At 44.3% G+C, this 19,031-nt stretch overlaps 1 protein-coding gene across 16 annotated transcripts in view; it reads left to right on the top strand.

Annotated features, from left to right (window-relative positions):
- Positions 1-19,031, top strand: part of KTN1 (kinectin 1) — a 185,665-nt gene that overhangs the window by 79,009 nt on the left and 87,625 nt on the right. For all 16 annotated transcript variants that reach the window (XM_068254390.1, XM_068254395.1, XM_068254399.1 and 13 more), the window contains exons 7-12: positions 3,669-3,809; positions 9,060-9,166; positions 12,972-13,104; positions 14,129-14,216; positions 16,304-16,446; positions 17,581-17,649. In XM_068254390.1, the coding sequence (XP_068110491.1) occupies positions 3,669-3,809; positions 9,060-9,166; positions 12,972-13,104; positions 14,129-14,216; positions 16,304-16,446; positions 17,581-17,649 (681 nt within the window). The remainder of the gene's footprint in view (positions 1-3,668; positions 3,810-9,059; positions 9,167-12,971; positions 13,105-14,128; positions 14,217-16,303; positions 16,447-17,580; positions 17,650-19,031) is intronic.

The raw sequence follows: 19,031 nt of genomic DNA, 5'->3' as shown, positions 1-19,031 counted from the left end.
CAAATTCAATCCCCCAATAGAAGTGTGCTGTAATTGAACGATTTCCTATGTAGCTATCACTCACAGTAGGGATTATTAATCTGACAGTTCTGAGCCTCTTGCAGGTTTTGGAGTAGTATATCTCCTCATGGGCGAGCCTCAATTTATCCTATACTTTTTTAAAAGCGCGTCTAGTAAGCAGGGCTGAGGAGTCGGGGCAATTTTGGGCACCCGGAGTCGTTGAGTTCATACACTGAGGAGTCGGAGTCGGATGATTTTTGTACAAAATACACAGCCCTGTTAAAGAGGATCTGTAACGTCAAAAAATCCCCTGGGGGGTACTCACCTCGGGTAGGGGAAGCCTCCGGATCCTAATGAGGCTTCCCACGCCGTCCTCCGTCCCTCAGGGGTCTCGCTGCAGCCCTCTGTGAAAGATGACGTCAATATTTACCTTCCCGGCTCCTGCGCAGGCGCTCTGACGGCTGTCAGCTCCGAACTACACGGAAATACCCGATCGCCGTCGGGTCTGCTCTACTGCGCAGGCGCAAGTTTCCGGCGCCTGTGCAGTAGAGCGGACCCGACTGAGATCGGGTAATTCCGTGTAGTTCGGAGCCGAAAGCAGCCACAGCACCCCCGCTGGAGCCAGCAAAGGTAAATATTGAACTGACAGTCGGGTCTGTCGCCGGCTGTTCGGAGGGCTGCAGCGAGACCCCCGTGGGACAGAGGACGGCGTGGGAAGCCTCATTAGGATCCGGAGGCTTGCCCCACCCGAGGTGAGTACCCCCCAGGGGATCTTTTTGAGGTTAGAGTCTCTTTAAAGTTCTTTTAGATTTCTGCAGACACATCCGAAGCTGACATAGATACATTTTGTTTACATAAATGTATCTAAGTGTTGAATGTGACTCATCTCTCTGACTGAGGAGCTGGAGAACAGCCAAAGAGTGTGTAACATTTATAACTTTTTACATTCTATTTAGTTAAAATGTATCTATCTGAACTTCTGCATATCTCTCCACGGAACTTTAAACCTCTGTGTTTAACCCTTTCAATGCTGGTCTAGCAAGTTTCCGGCGCCTGCGCAGTAGAGCGGACCCGACTGAGATCGGGTATTTCCGTGTAGTTCGGAGCCGACAGCCGTCAGAGCGCCTGCGCAGGAGCCGGGAAGGTAAATATTGACGTCATCTTTCACAGAGGGCTGCAGCGAGACCCCTGAGGGATGGAGGACGGCGTGGGAAGCCTCATTAGGATCCGGAGGCTTCCCCCACCCGAGGTGAGTACCCCCCAGGGGATGTTTTTGAGGTTACAGAGTCTCTAAGTATTAGACTAAGGAGTCAGAGCCAATTTGGGTACCCGGAGTTGGAGTCGGCGTCGTGGTTTCATAAACAGGAGTCTGAGTTGGAGTCGGAAGATTTTTGTACCGACTCCACAGCCCTGCTAGTAAGCATCTGTGCAAAAATACCAGCCTGCCTTTATACGAACTGCTATTCAGGCAATTGGAATGAACAAGTGACATTCCAATGCAAGAATCCCCTGTGAGGAAATGGATTAGTTCAAAACTTATTGGCAAGAGGTTCAAAGCCATCAGATAAGTAAAAGGGACTTTAAAGAGGAACTTTAACTCAGGATTGATCTTCATCCCAATCAGTAGCTTATACCTACTTTCCCACAAGAAATCTTAACTTTTTCTCAAATAGATCATATGGGGGAGTCTGCATGGCTCATATTGTGGTGAAACCCCTCCCACAGTGTGATGCCATGGTCCTGACAGTTTCTTGTCTGTCATTCTCTTAGCATTGTGGGACACAGCTTTTTTCAACTGCCAAGCAAGTATATGTCACTCTGTGCTTAGAACTTTCAGTAAGGAACTTTTCTTTCAGATCACCTGGCAGAATTAAAGATGTCACCACCAGTGATAAATTTCAGAATGTAAATCAGGGAGAGGAAAAATTTTACAATGGGCCAGTGGCTACTAATCTATAAATGAATATTGTAAAAAATAAGCAATTTTTGTTAATGTCACTTTCACTACAGTTTTTCTTTACAGTGAACCTAAACTGAGAAGGATATGGATTTTCCCTTTTAAAATAATACCAGTTGCCTGGCTCTCCTGCTACTCCTGTATCTTTAATACTTTTAGCCACCGCCCCTGAACAAGCATGCAGATCAGGTGCTCTGACTGAAGTCAGACTGGATTAGCTGTATGCTTGTTTTAGGTGTGTGATTCAGCCACTACAGCAGCCAAACAGATCAGCAGAGCTGACAAGCAACTGGTATTGTTTAAAAGGAAACATCCACATACCTCTCAGTTAAAGGGAAGGTCCAAGCAAAATAAAAAAATGAGTTTCACTTACCTGGGGCTTCTACCAGCCCAATGCAGCCATCCTGTGCCCTCGTTGTCACTCACTGCTGCTCCAGTACCCCGCTGGAAGCTTGCCGACTTCGGAGGTCGGCGGGACGCATTGCGTACATTTTTACGCATTCCCGCTAGTGCAGAACCATTAACACATACATTTTTACGCATTACTGGTTCAATGCGTAAATTTTTACGCATTGAACCAGTAATGCGTAAAAATGTATGTGTTAATGTTCCTGCACTAGCGGGAATGCGTAAAAATGTACGCAATGCGGCCCGCCGACCTCCGAGGTCGGCAAGCTGCCAGCGGGGGACTGGAGCAGCAGGGAGTGACTACGAGGGCACAGGATGCTGCATGGGGCTGGTAAGAAGCCCCAGGTAAGTAAAACTCATTTTTTTTATTTTGCTTGAACCTTCCCTTTAAGGTTCCCTTTAAAGTGTAACTGTCGGACGTAAAATCAAAAATCAATTCCTTTATTTTTATCTGGTAAACCAGTAATAAGGATGCTAACCAGGTAATCCAAAAGTTAAAATCACTATTACTTTTCTTGTTGATAAATGATCATTCCCCGGTTTACCTGACTTATTTGGTACACAAAGTTTGGTACACAAAAAGGAAGATGCAGGGCATGCTGGGTTGTCCTTATTTGCTTCACTAATTCCCCTCAGGCTTAACTAATGCAGCCTGATTGGCTGAAGCCTCTTTCCCTCCAGTTTTCCCCTCCCACACCTCTGTTCCTCTCTGATTGGCCAATATTTCTCATGCTGAGACAAGGCACTTTCTATAGTGAAGGGTGGGCAAATCAGACAGAGGAGAGTAAGGGAGGAAATGACATCAGGATTGGCTACAAAATAGCCACAGTTAAAATGGGAAATGCTAAGACGGATTTTCTTATTTTTCTCTTTTTTTACTGTAGAAAAATCACTAAAATCAAAACGTGGTCAGTGCAGTACATATGTTATGTAAGTAGAGCAAGTACTTTTTCTACTTATATATGTGGGGTCAGGGGGTCTCAGATAGTATGGCTGACAGCTCCTCTTTAAGTGATGGCTGCATAGGAAAATGACAATTTATTGTGCAGTTCTCTCTGGGACAGATATACATCTCACATGAAAGTTTAAATATGTATTTTTAAAATGTACAGTTTGTTGGTATGGTTTCCATTTTATTAGTCTTTGTAGCGTGATGTTGCTGTATTGTAGTTTTTCTTTTTTTTTTTTCATTAATTTAGTTCCACCTAATACTTTATTTTTAGCTTTCTAGTGATGGACAATAAGGGCATACTTTTTGGTATCTGCCATCTAACCTGCTCCATTTTCTGTGCTTTTATTCAAGGAACTGTTATCTGAAAAACAAAAGTTGAATATGGTTGAAGCAAAGGCCCGGGAACGGATCAGTGTGTTGGAGAAAGAACATGGAGTGATTCAAAGCAAGATTCACAGCAGCTTCCAGGACACCCAGCAGATGCAGTTGAAAGTAAGGAAAGGTTCAATGCTGTAGTACTTACATGACAAACTCCGGCCCGTGGGCCAAATCTGGCTTCAGAGCCATTAAATTTGGCCCTCAATCGGTTTCCCCACTTTTCATTATGTATGGCCCACTTTAGACCACCAGGGAAGCTATATTGGAGGTGAAGCCCTAGAACACCAGGAAAGCCATTTAAGGGAGGTAGGGGGAAAGCACTAAACACTAGGAAACTGTATTGGGTGGGTAGGGGCCTCTAGACACCAGGGAACTGTGTAGGTGAGGGAGGAGGACCACTAGATTCGAGGGAATTGTATAAGGGAAGAAAGTGGCCAGTAGACATTGAGGTTGGCCTGCGACTAGATCCCAGTGTACAATTTCGGACCACTTAGTATTTGCGTTTGACACCCCTGCTATAGTAGAACTGTACATTACAGATGTAGACAAAACAGTTCTATATGTCCAGGCAGAAGCAAAAGCAGAACGATAGGTGGTTCCGCATGAGCCGGAGATCAACAACTCCACCTACAGCCCAAACATGAGACTAAGAGTATGTAGCAATGTGAAAACCACACCCCATTCCCAGCTTGAGGTAGATACGAAAGCTGCCTGTTGACTGCATACAGTTACTTCCCCTAGATGGCATAATTTCAGTCAAGAATAAAGTTGTTTCTGATAGTAATGGTCAAGTCTAGGAGAGCTCTTGGAGAAGCATGTGATCAGTTTGGTCAGGTGATAGATGTGTAAGTTTCTGATTTGCTAGTCACGGTCATGTGCTAAAGCAGGATGTGATCACGGAAAATAATAGCTTTGCAAATCTATCAGTTGATCAAACAAGTCACACGCTTCTTCATGAGTTCTCCTTGACGTGACCTTAACTAGTCCCTTACACTGTATGGCATCCTTAGAGGCACTATGGCGAAAAATTTTAAAATGTAAAATATATGTAAACAAACAATTAAGAAGTACGTTTTTTCCAGAGTAAAATGAGCCATAAATGACTGTTCTCCTATGTTGCTGTCACTTACAGTAGGTAGTAGAAATCTGACAGCGTTGGGCTGTCGAGGCAGCAGATGCAGCGTCACAAGGCCAATTCCGGATCGATTTCAGTATGAAATTGATTGGGAATCGGCATGCAGTGTATGGGCAGCTGACAGGTCTCTCTGCAATCAGACTTGATCAGAGAGAGATTTGTCTCTTCTTCGAATCTGCCCATCATCGCTAGATGTACCTTAGGGCCTGTTTCCACTAGCGCGGAAACCGGGCTGAATCCGCAGAGTTTCCCCGCAGGCAAATCACTCGGGGAAACTCTGCCATAGGAAATAATGGCACCGCCGGCTGAATTGCTTGCCCTAGCGATTCGGCCGGCATTGCCATCAGTTTTCGCGCGGGAGGCGTGCATGGCACGGCTTCTGGGATTCGTCTAACGTACTCGCAGACCCGGAAGTGCCGCAGCGTGTCTCCCAGCCGTGCGCGGTGGCTAGTGGAGACGGGCCCTTAAAGTGTAACTGTCGGGCATAAAATAAAAAATGGCCTTTTCTGCTTCTCTAATTCCCCTAAGACTGAACTAATGCAGCCTAATTGGCTGAAGCCTCTTTCCGTCTTGTTTTCCCCTCCCACACCTCTGTTCCTCTCTGATTGGCCAATATTTCTCATGCTGCGACAATGCACTTTCTATAGTGGAGGGCGGGCAATGCATTCATAATCGGGCAGAGGAGAGTAAGGGAGGAAATGACATCTGGATTGGCTTCAAAATAGCCACACTTAAAATGGGAAATGCTAAGGATTTTCTTTTTTTTTTTTTTCTGTAGAAAAATCATTACTATTAAAAAGTAAACAGTGCAATACATGTTATGTAAGTAGAGAAAGTATTGATCTACTTATATATGTGTCTTGTTTTTTTTTTATCTGAGATGGTATGGCAACTCCTCTATAACAGTTTGATTTCTAGTCAACTTTAATACACCCCCTCCAGTGACTAGTGTGATTTTGTTACTGGCGCCTCCCCTGTGCTGACTCCTGTGCGCTCTGTAATGCTGCTGTCATCGCGTTCCATATTACAGCGTGCTGTCTCATCATCTCCTCTTTTCTGGTGACACATCCATCCCCGCTGCGCTTTAAATAACCCTGAGCACAGATGTTATGTTTATAGGTTTGGACTCAGCCGTAGCTCTTCCTCTAATACTAAGACAGAGAGTAATCTGGGAACAGATGGTGCCCGGGAGGCATCCCTCGGTGTACCTGTGTGTGTAGCTGCGCTGTTATAAATAACTTCCCTCAGAACAGGAGACCACTGCATGCTGCGAGCCACACAAACAAGCCTATCGTGCTCCGCTAACGAGGCGGCCCATGTGACCCGGCGCTGCTCATACTGCTGCTATTAATGATGCTCTTATTACCGTACTGTCACTGTCTTGTGTATGATTCTTCTCATGGAAAGAGCAAGCATTGATTAAAGGGAATCTCTCCGCCTCATTTCACTGGCCACTGAATTGGAATAATGTGTCTGTATTGGTTTTGTACTTCAGTAGACATTGGCAGTGGCAGGTTTTTTTTATGTTTCCCAGAGTATTTCTCTATTCAGTAGCTAGATAATATCAGATTTCCCAGAATGCAATAGGGGCTGGGCTTTTCTTAGCTTACTATTGATGAAGCTGCAAGCACATTTTTTTTAAAGTAAACCTGAGGTGAAAATGATATGGAGGCTGCTGTATTTGTTTCCTTTTAAACAATACCAGTTGCCAGGCAGCCCTGATGGTCTATTTGGTTGCAGTAGTGTGTGAATAACACCAAAAACAAGCATGCAGCTAATCTTGTCAAATCTGACAATAATGTCAAACGCCCTATCTGTATATGCTTGTTCAGGGTCTATGGCTAAAAGTATTAGAGGCAGAGGATCAGCAGGATAGCCAGGCAACTGGTATTGCTTAAAGGGGAACTTCAGCCTAAACAAACATACTGTCATTAAGTTACATTAGTTATGTTAATTAGAATAGATAGGTAATATAATCTCTTACCCACACTGTTTTAAAAGAACAGGCAAATGTTTGTGATTCATGGGGGCTGCCATCTTTGTCATGGGGGCAGCCATCTTTTGGGTTGAAAGGAGGTGACAAGGAGCAGGAGACACAGTTCCAACTATCCTGTGTCCTGATCACCCCTCCCAGCTGAACACGCTAGGCTTCAAATGTCAAATTCAAAATGTAAGAAAAAACAAATTGCACCAAAACAGCAGAACGAGAACAACAAAATCAGAAATCCCATCATGCTTTGCACAGCATCAGGGGAAAAAAGCCCGGGCAGTTTTCTTCTGTGCAGCTAAAAATGAGACTTGTATAAGAGAAACAAAGTTCTGATGCTGTGAAACTGTTAAAGAAACACCAAGCCTTTTCAGTGCTGCTGAGTCGATTTTTAGTCCGGAGGTTCATTTTAAAAGGAAATAAATATGGGAGCCTCCATATCCCCCTCGCTTCAGTTGCCCTTTAAGCAACAGGTGTTTAACCACTTTGGGCCTGGACTGCTGTGGCCCTCTAAGGACCACAGTTGTCTTATCCCTTTATGACAAGTGATTGCTGTGATTGGCTCGCAGTAAACTGTTCTGTAGTACAGTACATACTGTAAAACTATTAGTATAAAAGGTTAATGCACTCACACAAATTGACTTGCAAAATAGCATAGGGCTTGATTCATTAAGCAGCGCTAAGTGTTAGCGCCGGAGTGAAAAGCCACTTAATGCCCAAAATGTAGCTTTCCGTGCATAAACAGCATTACAAAGCTACATCGCCCACAGGACCACCCATAGCGCACCCACTGCCCTGTAAACGTCACACCCGATGCACCGTTTTGGTCGCACCCACTGCCCTGTTAACGTCGCACCGCACACTATTACCGGCCAGCCGCGCTGCGCGCGATGTGGGTGGTCCTGTGGGTGCAAACCACCTAACGCTGTGGTTTGCGCCCACAAACTGTTGAGGCCTCCTAAACGGCTTAGCGCCAGTTAGTGAATCGAGGCCATAGAGTTTTATGTAAGGGCTCTCCTCCGTTCAGGTGGCCTTGGCTGGCTTCTCACAGTGTGCTTTCCTCACTGTGTATGGGCAGCTGCAGCACACACAGCCTGGATCCATCTCACCGCTTCACTATGTCTGCAGAGGAGGAAAAGGACTTCTTGTTACATTTTGAGTGGTGATACTGATTATTGAACTGTACTATTGTTTAAAGGGACCCTGAGAACTCGTTAAAAATGAAATAGTGACTTACCTGGGGCTTCCTCCAGCCCAGCATAGGCCGTGAGGTCCCCCAGCGTCCTCCTGTCTCCTCTCCCGGTCCCGTTATGGGACAACTAGGGCCTGAAGTCGTCAGGCCTGCTTCCAGCTTTGTCACTCTACAGCATTGCGCTGGCTATGCATCACCACGCCGGCTGGCATGAGAGTCCTGCGCGTTTCTCTAAAATTGAACCGCACATGCGCAGGGCTCCCATGCCGGTCGGCGTGATGACACGTAGCCGGCCGGCGTGACGTTGCAAAGTGACAAAGCTGGGAAGCAGGCCTTCAGGCTGAAGTCGTCCCATAACTGAGCCGCCAGCGGGACCGGGAGAGAAGCCAGGAGGACGCTGGGGGACCTTACGGCCTACGGTGAGCTGGAGGAAGCCCCAAGTAAGTCACTATTTCATTTTTAACGAGAGCTCAGGGTCCGTTTTAAGTAGAGCACCAACAGCAAACTTACTAAGGTTCAAACGAGACAGCAAGTGGGCATCAGATATTGTGCATTCATATAGTAATCTGTTTATGTTTATTTAACGTGGCCTAAAAACAATGCCAACAAATCCATGATGGCCTCGAGGTTTTACTCCTTGTAGTAATCTGGATAATTTCTTTTTTGGGTCAACTTTAAGGGCCGTGTCACATGGGAGTTCAAGCAGTGTTAAACGCTGGCCACGCTGCTCATCGCGTACGCACTGTCTTCATTCCAATGAATGGACAGCCGTCGGAAATGGTTACTACCATTTTTTGCACAAATGCCACTCTCAATCGTGACGACACCAGTCTCATCACATCCAGGATTGGCCAACCAGGGCGCCACGACAAACTCTTCTCTGCTTATTTGCAGAGAACGTTTAGCATCGGCGAAATGCAATGCTGCTTGAAGCCCATCTCAACTGGTCCTAAGGATCTTCCAGATATGTGGTTATGGTATTTTGTGGTACTGTACAGAGAAGATTGCAAAAGTAGATTTTATATTTCTTTTCCCCCTTTCTCTATATAGTTCCAGCAGGTGCGTGAGCAATTGGAGACCCAGATAGCTCACTTGAAGCAGGAGAACGGTATTCTGAGAGATGCTGTGAGTTCAGCCACCAATCAGATGGAAAGCAAGTATGTGTTCCTTCACCTGACCTACCAATAGTATACCAAAGTAGAGGCTTTAATAAGAGGAAATACTTGAGCTGAAAATGTTGCACTAAAGGGGAATATATAGGAGGATCATCCAGAAAGTAACACCCTTGTCCATTTATCTGCCACATAAGGTGAATACTCTCTGTGTAATTTAACTAGCATCCGTCTAGTTAATCACTGCCTGGTTCTGGTTCTCTCCCTTCACTGCCTGTCATGTGACTGCAGAACACCAGTAACTATTTGTTCAGCAGTAATAACATTAAGCCTCCTCCCTTAACTAAAGGAGGTGATAATGCTGAGAAATAATAAGAAGATAGTGTCTAAAATAAAGTTTCCTTCATTCATTTAATGAAAGCTGTATTTACTTTCCGGATGACCTGCTTAGATTTCATCTTAAAGTGGTATAAAATCCAGAATTTCTTCTTTGCTCTAAAAGAATATTTACAACATATCATATACTATATATATGTTTTGAATCACACAACTTGTTTTTTCAATAGCAAGCATTATCTTGTGTTTACTTACTTGTGGCAGGGATACACCGCTCAGAAATCATTACTGGGTACATTACAATATAAATACACCAGTTATGAATAAAATGCAGTGGCAGCTTTCAGAGCAAATAAAGCTGTACTTTGGGAACTTGAAATTTCTAATTGAATAATACTTATGCACAAAAGCAAATGGGATAACTGTATGGGATATAAAAAGTGGAAAAACATTTTTTTTTAATTGAATATTATGTCAGAGTATAATACCGCTTTAAATGTTCTGCAGGTTTCCTCAGGTTCCTTTTACACTTATACACTTTTTGCGTTGCGTTACCTTTTTTTGCATGCAGGGCAGTGCAGCAGCAAAGCAAGTGTATGGGGCCCAATACAGTAACCGCATTGTGTTGCGCTGGAAGCTTCCGATTCGAATGAATGGAAGTCAATGGGTTGCGCTAAAAAATGTAAATTTGTTGATGGTACGGAATGCGCAGAACGACTCCAATACGGTTGGGAAGCCGGAAATCCCAGTTGCGCACTTCCTGTGCAGCAGGAAGTACATCACTGGGCAAAGGGCGTGCGGGGTGCAGAGCTATGCATATGACCCTGCTGGCGCACTCTGCCATAGGGTCATATGAATCGATTTTTGGGCGTTGCGATGTGAAGGGGATCCCAATGCTTTAGCCAGGTATAAAACTGGCCTTGGCCTCTCAGGCATGCTGAGTGCTTGCTGGGAGAGCATTCAAAAGATTCACATGTACTTCCTCTTGGGTACTGCCATAGCTTCCTGCATCTTCCAACTTTTGATGAGAGCTCAAGGCGGTCTTTAGTCATATGACAATGGGGTCCAATGGCCAAACTTACTTCTTCTGAGCTCTAGTAATGAGTCAGGCAATATGGGAACTCCTGACATTCTATAGGAGGTTAAAGGGTACCTGAAGGCAAAAAAAACGAAAAATTGAATACTTACCTCGGTAGTAGGGAAGGCTCTGGATAATCCTGAAGCTTCCTCCATCCTCCTCCACCCCACCGATCCAGTGCTGGGCCCCTCTGAACACAATCAACATATGTCCAAGCGATGGTGACATTGGAAAAAGTGACTTTTATAGTGCTGTGTGTGTAGAGATGAGGTCGGCACCAGATGCACCGGCCGGCAGTAAAACTTGCTGAACACTCCTAAGTTGGCGCACTCGCAGTAGCTTAACCAATGCGAATAAGAGATAGCAGGCGTGGCATCAAATCCATGCAATTAGGCATTTATTGTAAATTGAGCATACCAAAACATAGGGGTACAAAAACACCGGCTTTACAGCAGTTTCGTGGGAATCCCGCTTCCTCGGAGACCAAAGTGTTCAAGGATTTCCCCTCAAAAGTGACATTTATGTAGATCGATACAATAAAGGCACTTACTACTACCCATCACTGCAAAACGCCAGGGTGCGCACTGCAATTATGCTCCCGGTCGCTTCCGGGAGTAATCCCGCCACTTCCGGAGTCACAAATTTCCCCTAGCCACTCTGTGCTCAGGATGTCGTCATGTCCGGCGCAGCGTGTAGCCTGGAGGTGTCCTGTTGCTATGGAAACCCGGCAGAGAAGTGACTTTTATAGCACGATGTACTCTGAATACATATAACATTTGTCTCAAAGTTTTACTCTCTTTTTTTGCCATAGTAATTCTTTAGTGCCCCTTTCACACTGTTCATTCCGTTGCTTTGCATTCGCCACACGTTTCGATGATATTTATCTGGGGCTTTCATACGGATTGCGGTATTGTGGCTTCCAATGCACTGTGTAACGTGTGCATTTACAGTGACAGGGAGGCTTACCTTCATACCTCACTGTATGGTTGCAACAATACCGCAAGATCCGACTTTTTGGCTATGTTGCGCTCACACATGTCTACTAAAGGCGCCCATTAATCGTGCAATTTTTATGAACCATTCTTTATTTCGATCAATTGTAGATGATATCAGATACGATCATTCAAATCCAGGTGAATATTTACGATTGATTAGATGATTTATTGAAAATCCCGACTTACGAACGGCCTGATCCTGTCGCGATGATGTAAGTTCCGTGTGGGAAGTTTGAAGAAGCGGTTTCAAACGTCCCAACTTAAGAATGGATTGAAGTTGAGAACAAATCTACAGTCCCTGTCTCGTTCTTTAACCGGGGACTACCTGTATATATAATATGTATAGTGAGCAGCTGCTGACTGTTTAATTACGATTCAAGCACATTTTTCCGATCGTTCATGAAAGTAGTATGGTTAATGGACACCTTTACACTTTTATTATTGTTTAGTGTTTATACAGTGCCGGCATCTTCTTCTGTACAGAGCATATAGTCCTGTTACTAAACTGTCCCTCAGAGGGGCTCACAATCTAGTCCCTACCATAGTCCTATGTCTATGTATGTATCGTGTAGTGCAGTGTTTCTCAAGATTTTATTGGTATGCACCCCTTTTAAAACCCTGTACTCACCAAGTACCCCCTAGCATAGTAAACATTAGAAACCATTATATACTATGATTAAATATATATTTTGTAAGGGGTACTTGTTATAAACAATTTCCAAGCATTTACTATTGCTTTTAATTAGCTAAAATACTAACTTGGTGTTGTTTAAATAAGATTTATCTTGTTCTAAAACTAAGGGCCTGATTCACAAAGCGGTGCTAACCCGGTTAGCATACCTAAAAGACTTTAGGCGTGATAACCATTGCACCACACTGGTGAAAAGCCAGTTTAGGCGTGATAAGTTTAGGCGTGATAAAGGGCTTTTCACCAGCGTGCTAACTGTTAGCACCGCTTTGTGAATCAAGCCCTAAATTTGATATTCTTGGTTAAGTATATCAAGCCCAAGTACCCCCTAGAACCATCAGAAGTACCCCCTGGGGTATGCGTACCACACGTTGAGAACCTAGGGTGTAGTGTATGTATCATAGTCTAGGGTAAATTTAGGGGAAGCCAATTAACTGTATGTTTTGGGGATGTGGGAGGAAACCAGAGAGCCCAGAGGAAACCCAGATACGGTGAGAATGTACAAACTCATGCATAGGGCCCTGGCTCTGATTCAGTCTGGGGACCCAGCACTGCAAGGCAAGAGTGCTTACCACTATGCCACCGTGCTGCCCACATGTCATACTGCAGCTATCACATAGTGAGAAGTTTGTGACCTGCGGTTCTGGAGTCCAGCTTGGCATTGGCAGATGATCAGTATCCATTTTAGTGTAGCCGAGTAAACAGATGTACGATCGGCTGCCTTTCTGACGGTTTTTGCTTTTCCCCCTCCAGGCAGTCTAATGAGCTTGTGAAGCTGCGTCAGGATTACGCCAGGCTGGTGAAGGAGCTGAATGAGAAGAACAGCAGCCTGGCTCAGGAGGAGCTGCAGAAGAAGAGTCATGAGCAAGTGGTGGCCGGACTGAAGGTGAGGAGCTGCGTGCTGCTCTCCCTGCTGCTCTGACCGCTCTCCTGGCTGGTATTCTGGGTGCAGAGGAGCTGTATACTGTACCATTATAGCAGAATACACCATTCTGAAAATAGACCAGCCTCGTGTTTTATATGGGAGAAGGCCGCCTAAAACGCTTAAAGGGAAGCTGAAGCGAGGGAAATTATTTAAAATAAACACATGACGTAGCTGCAAATGAATATTACATACTAACCTCAGCCAGTTCCTCTGAGGCTCTCATTTTCTTCTTCCAGTGATCCCTTCCAGTTCTGACAATATTTTGTCAGAACGGAAATATACCAGTTGCTGTCAGTCATATGTCAGCAGCTTTCAGTTACAACTGAATGTGCAAGGTAATGTCTGTGTCCTTATGACTAAAGTGGGTGATATTAGAGTTTAACAGTGTGCTGACCAGGAAGCTGTTATAGGGTAATGGCCATTTTTAAAATGGAGGACAGAGAATTCCATTGATCACAGTGGACAAATAGGACACAGGAGAGGAGAAAGAGATTGCAGAGTAGACTACACAGGAGGTAAGTATGACGTATGGTTATTTTGACTTTTTATTTTCAGTTCAGGTTCTCTTCAAAGTGAACCTGAAGAAGGCCGGGAAAATAGTTAGATATCTACCTATGTAAAGGGAAGGCTCTGGATCCCATTGAGTGGTGGTGAATCTGTGGCAGGAGTGGGACTTAGATCCCTCTCTGTGGGCACATATGATGTCTACCTAGCTAGTAGCGTAGGGATCCAGCAATAAGGAGGTCCACAGCAGGCCTGTCTAGCTATCTATGCTTGGGGGGGCACGTCTGGCTGCCTACATTGGGGAGGGAGGGGGGGACACTCATATCTACTGCACTAGAATGACTGACTGCATAAAGTGTGCTTTTTTTTCTTCTTTCTTTCGTTTGTATTGTATTGCACATTTTTTCAGTAACATTTTGTTTTAATCCCGTATAAAGTTGTTCTAATTTTTTTCCCTCCTTTATTACAATGTGTGCTCCAGGCTCAGATGCAGGACGCGGAAAGGAGGTGGGAAGAAATTGAAACTTATCTAAGGAAACTGGCAGCGGAATCAGAAAAGACACAGCAAGGTGAAGATTATTTTATTTCCCAGCATCCCTGCTATGCGGTATTAAAAACCATTGCTGTATGTCAGGAAATGAAGCTGTGATCTACTAACGATCCGGAATGCCGGCTCTGAATGACAGCGACCCCTGAACACATTTTCTCCTCCTTTTACCCTCCCACCAAAAGCCGATCCGTCCTGCGGTGCCGCCCCCCTGCTCCTCTATCCATAGAAACAGTGTTGTCGCCCTGCTATAGCCGAGCAACGCTTCTGTACATGACTCAGGCCCCAAACTGTCGTCTCCAGGATTTAGGCACTTTTCCGCTACCAGCATTTTTTGTGATCTGATTGCAAAACGCTCGGTACAGAAAGGCTACTGAAAACTGCAGCAACTTTTTTTTTTTTTCCATAAGTGCGATCCGTTTGCAGCACAATTTTCCCTGAGCACAATCTTCCTGCATCATTATGTGAGCGAGTCAGATCCTATACTTTATATGCTAGGCAATTTCCCCCGCGATTCACTTATTTTTTTTTTCACCCCACGCAAAACACACTGCAATTGCGCTGTGCACCTGACGAATTGTGACGGTAGAAATTGGAAAAATCACAATGCATTTGCTTTTGCGGCGAGATCACTGGTTAAAATAGAACCTGTGATTTCTAATTTAATTCGCGTTTTTTAATTCCCATGTGATTGGAAGCACATCGCAAACTGCAGCATAACGCGGGCAATGTAAATGAGCCCCCAAGTCCCTATTCGGGCGACAGCAACTGTGTGTGTATTTTTATTATTATTTGGTATTTATATAGCGCTGTCATCCTCCGCAGCGTTGGACACAGTCTTGTCACTTAAAAGACCGCTATCGCAAATATTGTACAATTTAAAATACATGTAAACACGTAAAAATAAAAAGTGCTTCTTCCAGAGAAAATGAGCCATAAATTACTTTTCTCCTATGTTGCTGCCACTTTCAGTGGGTAGAAATCTGAAAAAACCAACAGGTCTTGGACTAGCCCCTCTCCTCATGGGGGATTCTCAGGGTTTTCTTAATTTTCAAATGTGCTTTGTGAGTAGCAGTTTCTCCATCCAACTGTGTAAAAAAAAAAAAAAAAGTGCAGTGAGCATGGAGGCTGGACAGCATCTTTATATAAACCTTTTAAGGAATGTCTTTATAAAGAATAAAGGCCATGCTGAGAATCCCCCATGAAGAGATGGACTAGCCCAAAACCTGCCAGATTTCTACTACCTGCTGTGAGTGACCGATGGGAGAAAATTAATTTATGGCTCATTTTAATGTGTAAGAAACGTATTTCTTATTTGTATGTGTTTACATGTATTTTAAATGTTACCATGTTGTGTGATAGAGGAGCTTACAGTCTAATCCCTACCATAGTCGTAAGTCTATGTATGTATCGTGTGGTATATGTATCGAAGTCTGCGGCCAATTTAAAGGGACCCTGAGCAGTGACTTAAATTAAAAGATTTCACTTACCGTAGGCCGCGAGGTCCCCCGGCGTCCTCCTGGCTCCTCTCCGTGTCCCTTCCGGCGACACCTGGGCCGGCTCTTCCTGGTTCCTGACGCTCGCCGTCGTCATGCCGGTTGCTACACATCACTGCGGCCGGCCTGACAGGTCTGCGCATGCGTTGTTTTCTAACGCTAAACCACGCATAGCAGACCTGTCACGCCGGCCGATGCGATTATGCATATCGGCTAGTGTGATGAGTCAGGATCAGGAAGAGCCGGCCCGGGTGTTACCGGTAACAGGAGCTGCCGTTGGGACACACAGAAGAGCCAGGAGGACGCCTGGGGGGACCTCGCGGCCTACGGTGAGCTGGACGAAGCTCCAGGTAAGTGAAATCTTTTAATTTAAGTCACTGCTCTGGGTCTCTTTTAAAGGGAAGCCAATTAACTTATTTGTATGTTTTTGGGGTGCGGTAGAAAACTGGAGTGCCCAGAGGAAACCCATGCAAACACGGGGAGAACATACATACTCCGTGCAGATAGCAAGCTGCAAGGCGAGAGTGCTAACCAGTAGGCCACTGTGTTGCCCGGAATCCTTGTTCATTTGTCCATTCCTATCTACAGTCATGTGACTCTCCTTATTATGCAGAGTTACAGAACAAGCTGATCACCAAGGAGGCGGAGATCCAGAGCCTGCACAGCAAACTGACGGACTCCATAGTGAACAACGAGCAGCTTCAGCAGAGGATCATGCAGCTGATGGCAGGACAGGATGACAGCCTTCAGATGCAGGTACTGGCTTTTTAACCTCTGATATATGAAGATCTCAGTGTTGTGTGTAACCATCGCTGCTGTGTGGAGTTAAATAGGGACTGTAACGAGTGTTGATCGAGCACCCAGTTATTCGGGCTCGGGTCGGCTCGGCCGGACATGGTCCAGATGTGCGGGATATTGAGCCGAACACCGAGCCTAATTGAAGTCAATGGGGACCTGAGCATGCTTGGGTCCCCATTGACTTCAATTAGGCTCGGTGTTCGGCCCAATATCCCCCACATCTGGACCATGTCCGGCCGAGCCGACCTGAGCCCGAATAACTGGGTGTTCGATCAACACTAAAGTCTGTAACCAAGGATTGAACTTCATCAGGGGAGTCTGCATGACTGATATTGTGGAGAAACCACTCCCACAGTGTGATGTCATGACCAAGGTGCTGACAGTTTGCTGTCTGTGAACCTTGTTGCATTGTGGGACATAACGGCTGTTTCCATTTGCCAAGCAAGCCCTATCTCCCTCTCTGCATATGTATAGCTATAAAAATCGGTTAGGGTTTTCTTGAGTGATCACGGCACACACGCCCATCAGCTTTTGTGTATATTTAAAGTGGACCCAAATTATAAATACTAGATTTCAGAAATAAAATCTAATTTCTAAATTATAATAATAAATAGCAGCCGTTTTTCAGCTGCATGATGACAAAAATAAAATATTTTACATTCATTGGAGGAACCCCTCCCTTCCTTTCATATTGCCGGGACAGAATCCGGCAAACTGGTGGAGTAGGTGGTGTCCGGCAAAGGAGGAATTGCTAATGGCTGCCACCTGTAAAACCCTAGTTATGAAAAGAGAAGGGTGAAAAGCATGCACTGAAATGATCATAGGTTTGAAGGAGTGTTTGTTTATTTTTGTATAATTTGTATATTTTGAATAAATAAAATGTTTGGTTCGAGTCTGCTTTAAACGTGTACGCAAATAAAATAATTCTGCAGTATGGCACATCTCTGCATGTGTAATGAGCTTTCATAGTTGAGTTAGAGTTATGCTTTAAGTCTAACTATACTCGCTTTAGATTGCAAATTGACTTGAGTACCTCTGTTAAGTCTGAAACATTGGAATTTCGTTTTAAGCTAAAATTTCTTTTCCTTTCAGGATTTGTTGACTCAAAACGAAGCGCTAAATGTTCAGCTTCAAAAATTCCATTCACAGATGCAGGTTCAGGTAATTTTTTTTTATACATTTTTCTTTTCATAAAATTAGGTGTGGGTCGAAGTACATTACAGACATTCTTAGCTTATGTTACATTTCTGTGTTCACTGCAGGGTTTTTGTTTCTTAAGACTTACTGTTTTTCTCAGACCTCACTAAAGCTATGTACAAACTTGGGATAAATGTTGTCTAAAACAAGATTTTTCATGAACACTTTGGGTGACAGATTACAGACCGCTGTACAGACATGCTAATTGACTCTCTGCTGAGCATTCTGTTTTGTGGAGAGGGGAAGGGAACAGTGAGCAAGGAGTGTCACGATACTAATCGCAGCAGGAACTAAAGTAAAGGGGCGCATACTCTGGTCGATATTGATTAGAAATCGATTTTTTTCAAATCTATCGATCGATTTATGGCCGATTTTGATCAATGTCGATGGATTTGATCTATCTCACATGGAAAATCTAGGTCGATCTGCTGCTGGTAGCAGATCCATGACCCATAGAGTTGCATTGGATCTAATGGTCCAATAATGTATTTAGATTTAATTCTGAAATCTATTGGAAATCTGTTCCTAGTGTGTGGCACACATCAGATTCCTGTCAGATTCAACTTGACAGTCATCTGCCAGAAATCTATCTGATGGCCCGAATCTGCTGCAAATCTACTGTATAATGCCTAGCACACACCATACAATTTTCTGTAAGATTTTCTGTAATTAGATTTTCTGTAGAGACTGGTCATTATCTCTGGTGCATTGTCTTCTAGTTATCTCCTGCTGAGTAGAACAATGCCTAATTGCTAGGCAGATAGATGGTTAGATGGATAATTTGTAGCATGTTGGAAATTATCTATCTGGCAGGTAAATCTTAAGGGGGCCATACACTGAGCCTTGATCGATCACAAATCGTTTGACCGTTCGATCGATTTGCGGCCAATTTCAATCGATTTCAATCGATTTGACATGCTGGAAAATCTAGGTCGATCTGTTGAGATTGCTTATCATTTTGCATGGGACCTAATGGAAATCTGATGGCAAAAAAAATGCTATCAGATCGATTTTCAATAGATTTCAAACTGAAATCTATTGGAAATCTGTTCCTAGTAAAAAATGTTCCTAAACACATCAGATAGATCAGAAATCTATCTGATGATCTATCTGCTGCTAATCTAATGTGTATGGCCACCTTAACAGAAAATCTAATGCTGGGAATACATGGTGCGTTTCCGTGGCTCGATTATGCCGCCGGATTCCTGCTCATCCCCGCGGGCGATTCTCTTCCGTTCGATTTCCTTATCTTTTTCCATTCTCACGTCCCCGGTATCGAGCGCAGAATCGATCCGGCGGTGATCAGACATGTCTGAAATCATCAATCGTGCCATCTAATGTATCGT

The sequence above is a fragment of the Hyperolius riggenbachi genome, chromosome 9 (assembly GCF_040937935.1).
Source record: "Hyperolius riggenbachi isolate aHypRig1 chromosome 9, aHypRig1.pri, whole genome shotgun sequence".
Lineage (NCBI taxonomy): Eukaryota > Metazoa > Chordata > Amphibia > Anura > Hyperoliidae > Hyperolius > Hyperolius riggenbachi.
The sequence above is the reverse complement of the archived record's forward strand: the minus strand, read 5'-3'. Positions and strand labels throughout refer to the sequence as shown.